This window comes from Mya arenaria, chromosome 11 (genome assembly GCF_026914265.1).
Source record: "Mya arenaria isolate MELC-2E11 chromosome 11, ASM2691426v1".
Taxonomy (NCBI): domain Eukaryota; kingdom Metazoa; phylum Mollusca; class Bivalvia; order Myida; family Myidae; genus Mya; species Mya arenaria.
Genome location: NC_069132.1, coordinates 32728188 through 32736727, shown reverse-complemented (window position 1 = coordinate 32736727; position 8540 = coordinate 32728188). Strand labels below are relative to the sequence as shown.

The 8540-nt window shown below is 34.4% G+C and overlaps 1 protein-coding gene and 1 long non-coding RNA gene across 3 annotated transcripts; one reads left to right on the top strand and one right to left on the bottom strand.

The window, feature by feature from the left end:
- Positions 1–241: 241 nt before the first annotated feature.
- Positions 242–8176, top strand: LOC128207447 (seipin-like). Of its 2 annotated transcripts, none has more exons than XM_052910372.1 (8): positions 242–467; positions 1456–1531; positions 2130–2205; positions 2869–2936; positions 5250–5384; positions 6275–6372; positions 6868–7061; positions 7597–8176. In XM_052910372.1, exons 1-8 carry the CDS (start codon positions 262–264, stop codon positions 7776–7778), a joined length of 1035 nt encoding a protein of 344 aa, XP_052766332.1. In that variant the 5' UTR covers positions 242–261; the 3' UTR covers positions 7779–8176. The 2 variants fall into 2 exon arrangements, with proteins under 2 accessions (XP_052766332.1, XP_052766331.1); XM_052910371.1 differs by having other exon boundaries at positions 2869–2942.
- LOC128207448 (uncharacterized) lies at positions 4416–4695 on the bottom strand. The gene is made up of 2 exons (XR_008256702.1): positions 4595–4695; positions 4416–4557 (listed from the first exon to the last, which is right to left on the bottom strand). It is a non-coding gene; the product is annotated as an uncharacterized LOC128207448 (long non-coding RNA).
- Positions 8177–8540: the final 364 nt, after the last annotated feature.

Sequence of the window (8540 nt, the reverse complement as noted above, 5' to 3'; positions counted from 1 at the left end):
GTATCGGTTAAGTCTATACTCGTTTTATTGAAAATTGATTTAACAATATCGATAAAAACACTATTAGAACAAGGTTAAGGTATGAAACAGTTTGCATCTACATAAGCGCTCTGGCATAAAGCGTTGGGCTTGGTAAAATAATGAGACCTATTGTAAGGAAACGTAACTGCGTATGAGAGAATTTTATTTATTTTAGTGTTATTTAACCTTCTATCCTTAGGGTAGCACAATGTGCCAAAATCGGGAGCACTCGTTACTGAAATGGGGCTAATAGCAAGTATTTTCGATTCACTTCAACAGCAAGTTTTACCGCAAGTGACCGTTGTCACTTATTATTTACAAACGTTTCTAAGAATAGTTGCTACCCTTTCAGCGATTGGATGGATTTCAGCATTTCTATACGCTTCATTTTACTACTACTATGTTCCTGTTGTTGAGCAAGAGAGACCTGTCCACTTTCAGTTTAGGTAGTTTCATTTTTCTTTACATCTTTACTTCTTTTTATTTGTATGGTTTTAGGTTGATGGATAATAAAACGTTTAAATCATAATTTATGTTTGGTCAAAGGGATTCTTGCCATAAATGTAGTCTAAAATATTAGACGTGTTATACGGGATTCCTCCAATCCCTAACGTCGTGAAGGATTTGCCATATCAAAAATCTAAAAAAAAATCCGTCAACGTACAATTATTTGGACTAGCCATAAATGTAGATTTAAAATAAATCCGGAAGGAAAAGTGTGCCTGATGCTGTTGATCTCTTTTATTATTAAATTTATATTTGTCAATTATCAATACATGTATTTAATTGTCAGTAAAGAAATCACATTAAAAAAACGATTTAATACTTTTCTTAAGATGCTCGTTTGCTCGCAAAGTATTCAGTTGTTGGTTATGATTTTTGAAAAAAAAAAAATGTATAAGGATTTTTATTTTAATTTCCAATATAAGATTAAAATCTCATTGGGATTTTTGCATATTATGGCATTCTTGATTGATTTTTAGTATCAATTACCCGGTAGTTTTATTTTGAATTAAAAGTGATACTTCTAATGTTAGTTTGTATTAATAATGAATATATGATTTACCAATAAATGTTGGCAACTGATCCTTCTCGGGCATGTCTACATTTTTGTGTAGGTGTAGTATGAGCAGTATTAGTTGAATGTACAATCTTTCAGTTGCTTAAATTTTACTACTACTGACAATTTGCAATGCCTGCTGAAACTACTGACAATTTGCAATGCCTGCATTCAGCCAAGGAAGACATTTTTCTGGAAAAAAGGGCTAAGGCTAGTAAAATCTGTAAGGCCTAGAAATGTAAATGTTTCTATGTATTAATGTACCTGTTTGGCCTTCAGTTTTTCAGTGGTCAATCAATTCGCTTATTCCACAGGCCCAGAAATCATCTCTTCCAGACTTAAAAATTTACTTTCAATTACATTTTTTCCTACAGGGTTTGTGATTCAGGGGTAGGAATGTGTTCCTTCCCTACAGCTAATATCAGCTTGTCTAAGGATGGGGAAAATCAGGTAAAATCTGTAGCTTTATATTGTACATATATATATATATATATATATACTTGTACTAGATACATGGCAGTCCAGGGCATGGCTCTTGATCTAATTCAGGTATTTTTTCAAAGTTTTCGATATTGTTAAATTTAATAAATTTTGAATGGAATTTACAGGAATAACTTTAAGCTTTTAAACAATTTGAAGTTACTTTTCAATTTGTGTATTCTGCATAATTTTAAAATTGAATATCTGACCTGTCAGTGCCTTGAAAAAAGCCTGTGTACAATGCTATTACAATGTATCATATACATGTTGCTATGTTGCCAATTTCTTGTGTGATTGAATTTGTACATCACATTATGATTCTTGAATCCCTGCAGGGGTGTTACTATCTATATGAAGTTATAATGTGCATCACATCTGCTGCAATTTTAAGTGATACATGAATTTGCTAAAACTTGCAAAACTAGTGAAAAGTTATAGGGAACATGGGGACTGTTGGTTATAAGTGGCCAACAGAAAAAAGTATTAATTATCAAAGACAGATGATGAATAAATCAGAATTTTAATTAGATCTGTTTGTTATGAATGTCACTGTTACTTTATATTGCAGGTGTTTAAAGTAGGCCAGCCCTACAAGATCATTGTCGACCTTCATGTTCCAGAGTCAGATAGCAACAGGAATATAGGTAGAAAACTTTTAATAGGATAATACATACAATCAAACTACATACAATACTCATTTCGAATTTGAAATCAGCATACATGCCATATCCCCCGGCGGGAGGAAAAATCCCCCGGAATTCCGACCCATCCCTGGTATTGGGGGATCCATATCCCTTGGAATTAAAAAAAAAATAAATGTTGTTTCGCTGTGTTAAAATCCCCTGGTTTAATATCAAAATCCCCTGGAAATCAGACCAATATTCCCTGGGAAGCCTCTCAGAAATATGGCATGTATGAATCAGATAAACATAAACATAAATCCTAACAGTTTCTGTCAAATTCATAATTTTCATGTTCTCCAGCACAATGTGCTCTTTTCACCCTCAGCACGCTGTCCCTTTTCCGCAGCACCCTGTCCTTTATAAAACCTGGCTAAAACCCATACAAGAAGTATTTTGCAACTTCTTTTTTATCATCATATCATCGTTTTACATGTAGGCATATGTTTAACCTTAATTACGGTAAATAAGGGCATTTAAATGAAATGAGTTTTTTGCAAATACAAAATACAAATTACGAAAGATGTTTGAGGAGGATGAATCGTGCATCCGATTGTAGATTTATTTGAAATCCAATAGAATTAATGTTGATCTTATTAATTTCATACATAAGCTTTTTTGTTTCAGGAATGTTCATGTTAGTTATGAAGTTGTACAACAAACATGGGGTGGTGGTGAAAACATCTGGTAGAGCAGTAAGTGTATGTCTTCTTTCTCATTAGCCGTTTCATCCAATTAGCCGTTTCAACCAAGTGCTTTTGCATCTATGAGTAAAAAACAAATTTCTATATTTATACGAATGTTGATCCAGAATTACATGGACTTTTTTTAATAATTCAAATATTGTTGCACATACAACATAGAAACTTCATATACATTACATATAACATAATATAATTCCTGAAATTTTCAGAGCAAAACATAATAAATTCTCTGAATTACAATCCATTAATGATATATGGTTGAACCCGACTGGTGCAGTCCAATGACGTCAATGATGATGCGCTCATAAAGCGTCACATTTTTCGTATAAGTCATAAATCTTCATAGACAGAAACAGTTTAGCTTGATTGTGATGAAAGCTGATAGCGTATTGACTCAAACTAGAGTGTCCGTTTCCTAGATAACTAGTAGTAATCTGTCCATTTTAGGAAGCCATGACAAAGTTCCCCAAGTGGGGATCGAACCCACAACCTCTTGGGTGAAATGCAGACACCAAACCACTAGACCGTTCTCATCTACATACAGCTGGTTTAAGTCACATTTTAAATTCTTTCAAGGGTTCATGTAATGGTGTTTATTTGACAGGCCACAGAAAAAAACAAACTTTCTATGGCGCTGAAAATCGGTATCTTTTAAGTGAAAGTTGTTGGACACAGACATATACATGCAGAATTTGAAAACCCTCACAAAAATGCGTTGCATTGTTTAAATGTTAATAACTTTGTATAGACATTTTATTTCACTTTTTTAGCTCACCAGAGCACGAAGTACTCAAGGTGAGCCATTATGATCGGTCTTTGTCCGTCGTCCGTCTGTCAGTTTGTCCGTCAACAATTGCTTAAAAAGCATCTCCTCTTAAACTACCAGGCCAAATTCAATAAAACTTCACAGGAAGCTTTCTTGGGTGTCCCTCTACAAATAAACAAAAAGGGGTCACAATTGATTAACAAAAACAACAACAAAATGGCCGACTTCCTGTTTTGCTTTAAAAAGCATCTTCTCTTAAACTACCAGTCCAAATTCAATGAAACTTTACAGGAAGCTTCCTTGGGTGACCCTCTACAAAAATACAACAAGGGGTCATGATTGATCATCAACAGCAGCAACAACATCAACAAAATGGCCAACTTCCTGTTGTGCTTTTAAAAAACATCTCCTCTAAAACTACCAGTCCAAATTCAATGAAACTTTATAGGAAGCTTCCTTGGGTAACCCTCTACAAAAATACAACAAGTGGTCATGATTGATCAACAACAACAACAACAAAATGGCTTACTTCCTGTTTTGCTTTAAAAAAACATCATCTCTGAAACTACCAATCCAAATTCAATGTAACTTTACAGGAAGCTTCCTTGGGTAACCCTCTACAAAAATACAACAAGGTGTCACGATTGATCAACAACAACAACAACAGCAACAACATAATGGCTGACTTCCTGTTTTGCTTTAAAAAAAAAACATCTCCTCTGAAACTAACACTCCAAATTCAATGAAATTTTACAGGAAGCTTCCTTGGGTGACCCTCTACAAAAATACAATAAGGGGTCACGATTGATCAACAACAACAACAAAAACAACAAAATGGCCAACTTCCTGTTTTGCTATAAAAAAACATCTCCTCTAAAACTACCAGTCAAAATTCAATGAAACTTTACAGGAAGCTTCCTTGGGTAACCTTCTACAAAAACACAACAAGGGGTCACAATTTATCAACAACAACAACAATCTGGCCGACCTCCTTTTTTGCTTTAAAAAAACCATCTCCTCTGAAACTACCAGGCCAAATTCACTGAAACTTTACAGGAAGCTTCATTGCATGACCCTCTACAAAAATACAACAAGGCATTGAGATTGATCAACAACAACAACAACAACAACAAAATGGCTGACTTACTGTTTTGCTTTAAAAAAAATCTTTGAAACAACCAGGCCAAATTTAATAAAACTTAACAGATAGCTTGCATGACCCTTTACAAATATAAATCGAGGCATTGTCATCAGTAAAGATATGTTTAAATTGTAACATTTTTATTTATGCTTTATCACAGAGTTGTGGCTCTTTCTTTAGGTGAGTGTTTTAGGGCCATCATGGCCCTCTTGTTAAATCAAGCTGACAATTGAAGTCTTAATACAATTATTATAGGGCCATTGTGAATAGCATTGCCTTTTTTAGTACTGGTAGGCATTTGTAATGTATATTAAGTTATTTACATATATGTTCATGTATAACAGCAAAAGTATTTAAAAACAAAAAAATTAAGACCATGCTTTGTTTTTCTCTGCAGTCAACCCTGCACTACAAGTCTGAGTTACTCCGTACGCTTGAGACACTGGTGTTTGCTCCCATGTTCCTGTTTGGCTACATCGAACAGAAACAGTTCCTGCATGTCGAGCTTTTCCCGGAGTACACAGATAGCGCTGTATGTTTCGCTTTTTCTTATTTTTTCTCTCTCTTTAATGCTTACAGCTGAAATCTGATATAAATCACTTTTTAGTCTGTTTCCTGTGTAGAAACCAGTACTGGTGTCCATTTTGACAGGCCATGAGAAAGTAATGCTGGTGGGGATCAAACCAACAACCTCTTTTGTGAGAGGAACTCACCTAAACCCGTAGACCACTCTCACCCTTGTGCAGTATGGTTTCGTTTTATGTATTCAGTGATTCAATGAAGCAGAAAGGGAGTTGAGCTAGGACTGTTATTTTGAATGACCATGAAATGAAACATTTTAAAAATGAATTCCTTAAGAATATTCAATTTTGCTTTCTCTAAATTAAGGTTTCTTGATTTGTGGAGTTTTAGTTATATTTCTCAGACTTTACCCTCAAATGATCAGAGAGTCTGAGAAACATAATTATACTTTCGGCAAAACTAATTTCTTACAGTTATTATGGAACTTTCATAAGTATATTTAGTTTAAAATACTGCTCATTGAAAATAAACTTAACAAAACATGCTTGTCAAGCAGTTAAACAAAGCCCGTTGACATTGTTTTTTTGCACCAATGATCAGATCATGTTATACCACACAAACTAGAAAGACAGACTCAATATTTAAAACAGGCTCAAGTCACCCTGTGCTAGTGGGTCCATAATATCAACTTAAATTGTTCAGTAGACAATCATTGATTTTGGAAGGGTTAACAATGCCAGCAAAACATTTAAATGCCATTTTTTTTTGGCAAACAGGATTTGTTTTTCAATTAATGCACAATATCAGGCACTTGATCAAGTTTTATTTGGATTTTTGCAACAATATCTACAGCTCTATTGTACTGTACTGTATTTATAATGTTTGTTTTCCCTTTCCCAGTTCAACCCATCTGTAGGTCTGACGATCGAGGTCGAGAGTTTTAAAGTGGAGATCTACCAGGCTGTTCTTCGTGTGTTTGCCCAGTTCTCAGGCATAAAGTAATCTTATCTTTATGCATTTTACATGTATGCCCGTTTAAGTTACACTGATATTGGAGATTCAAAAAGATAACAGATAAATGTTCATTGCTAATGTCAATATCTAAAAATATCTGTCAAAACAACAGCTTTAAGTTTATTTGTAATTTAAGCAGTGTGTACATGTTATCATTTTTCTCCTGCTATTTAATGTTTCTAGGCCAGAGCAATTATTTATGCCCCAAACAACACCATAGTGTAATCTGACCGTCCATCAGTTTGTCCTTCAGTTTGGTTTCCGTTCAATAACTTGGGCACTTTTAGGCCTAGAGACCTCAAACTTGGTAGGCAGATTAGTCATGCCAAGCAGATGACTCCTTTGAATTTGGAGGACAGTTGGTCAAGGGTTAAGGTTGTTGTGAATTGAGAATTAACCAAATAAAATATTTTCTGAGTCTCTCATCTGATCCGTTTGCATAACCTAGTAATCCTAAAAATAATTATGTTATTTTCCAGGTATTTTCTGTATTACTGGCCTATCACCTCCATGGTAATAGGCATAGCCACAAACTTTGTCACAATCAGCTCTGCAGTGCTAATATTTTGGTACCAATTCCGGTTTCCATGGAAACAAGATGAAAACAACCCAGTTGTTCGGGTAAACCTCTCCAGAAACAGGAAAAGGGAATCCCCAGTGAAACAGAAAAGAGGTTAGCTGAGGAATATCAAGTATTACATGATGTTCCTTGTTTTTCAGTACAATTGTTACAGAATTTTGTGCATTACACTAGTGTTAATATAGCTCGCATTGACTTTATTCGGCTATACTAACTTATCTTCAACTTTATACTGAAAAAAAAGGAAAATTTTGTGATGTGATAAAAGTGATCTTACATTCGTTGCCATTTATGAAGCTTGTAACAGAAAAGTTGTAGTCATAACTTTCCCTAAACTTAATATTTATTATTTTAGTATTTGTAGTTCATTGTCTATAAATAATAAAAATGATGGAATAGGTCCATTTTGATAAAAAAAAAATTATCTTGAAAACAGATGGATTTTGAAATTCTGTTCACTATTGATACATTTCATCTAGATTATGCGCATCAGCCATCTTAAATGATTGAAATAACACAAAAATGGCATTACTTTATACAATTTCAAATCTACATACATGTATATATCTCTAACCTTAATGAACAGTTTATCATTGTATATAACAAAACATAAACAAAATGTCTTCAGATACGGGTGCTAGTGGCGGCAGATTGGCACTAGAGACATTAGGCAGCCATGACAGCAGTGACACAGAGCAACCAAGGGATCCTGAGGAGACAAGTCTCTTATCAACAGGAGTACGGACTCAACATGATACACATACCCCAGGTGTTAGACAAAGATTATCCAGGCCCGCTGATGTAACCTAAACTCACCCAAGCATCATTTGCCATCAATATAAGTGGACAGATTTTAGGATAGGAACTTGTGTCTTCATACATGTGTATTTAGAACGCTTCTGACATTGAAATGAATACATATGAGAAAGTCAGTGTTAGAATGAAGAAAGGAAAAAGCTGTGCCATTAAAATATACTGAAGGTTTTGTGATTTTAAATTTTACTGATCTCTGGAAAGAGACCGCATTGTGTATTGTGTGTTCTTGTACATAACTGTATATTCAGATGTAGCCATGTTATTTTATGGGTTGTGATGGTAACATTGGACCAATCTGGTGCTTCATGTAAACCCAATGAAAGTGCAATACACTAGTATTTTATCAAATCTGTTTTTGTATTTTTGTTTAATGAATAAATGTTTGTAATGTATGTTGTTAACAAGATGTCATTAGACTTAAGTAAACCACTTTGAGCTTTAAAGCATATCGATTGCCAAACTTTAAAATGCTGAAGTTGCATTTTTTCTGTTTCAGAGATTTTACATCACTAAATTCATAAAGGCTAGCCGCATCTAACTGCAAAATGCCAAGGCTACTTTTTATTTCAAGTCTAAATGGAAACCTTGAAAAATCATCTCTTTAGAAACTTTTGGCCCGATTGAAAATAATTTTACAGTTATGTTCCTAAGGTGATCCTCTGTCAAATTCCTTCACCCATGTTGATGCATTAAAAAACCCATGGTGGGCAGGAGGAAGTTCCTTTGGGTTTGTTTTTTTGGTGGGGGGGGGGAATT

Coding starts and splice junctions, on each gene's coding strand:
- LOC128207447 (XM_052910371.1), top strand. CDS start 262: ATGGGGCTAATAGCAAGTATTTTCGATTCACTTCAACAGCAAGTTTTA. Junction 2,206..2,868: donor AGATAGCAACAGGAATATAG/GTAGAAAACTTT, acceptor TTTTTGTTTCAG/GAATGTTCATGTTAGTTATG. Junction 5,385..6,274: donor CGGAGTACACAGATAGCGCT/GTATGTTTCGCT, acceptor TCCCTTTCCCAG/TTCAACCCATCTGTAGGTCT.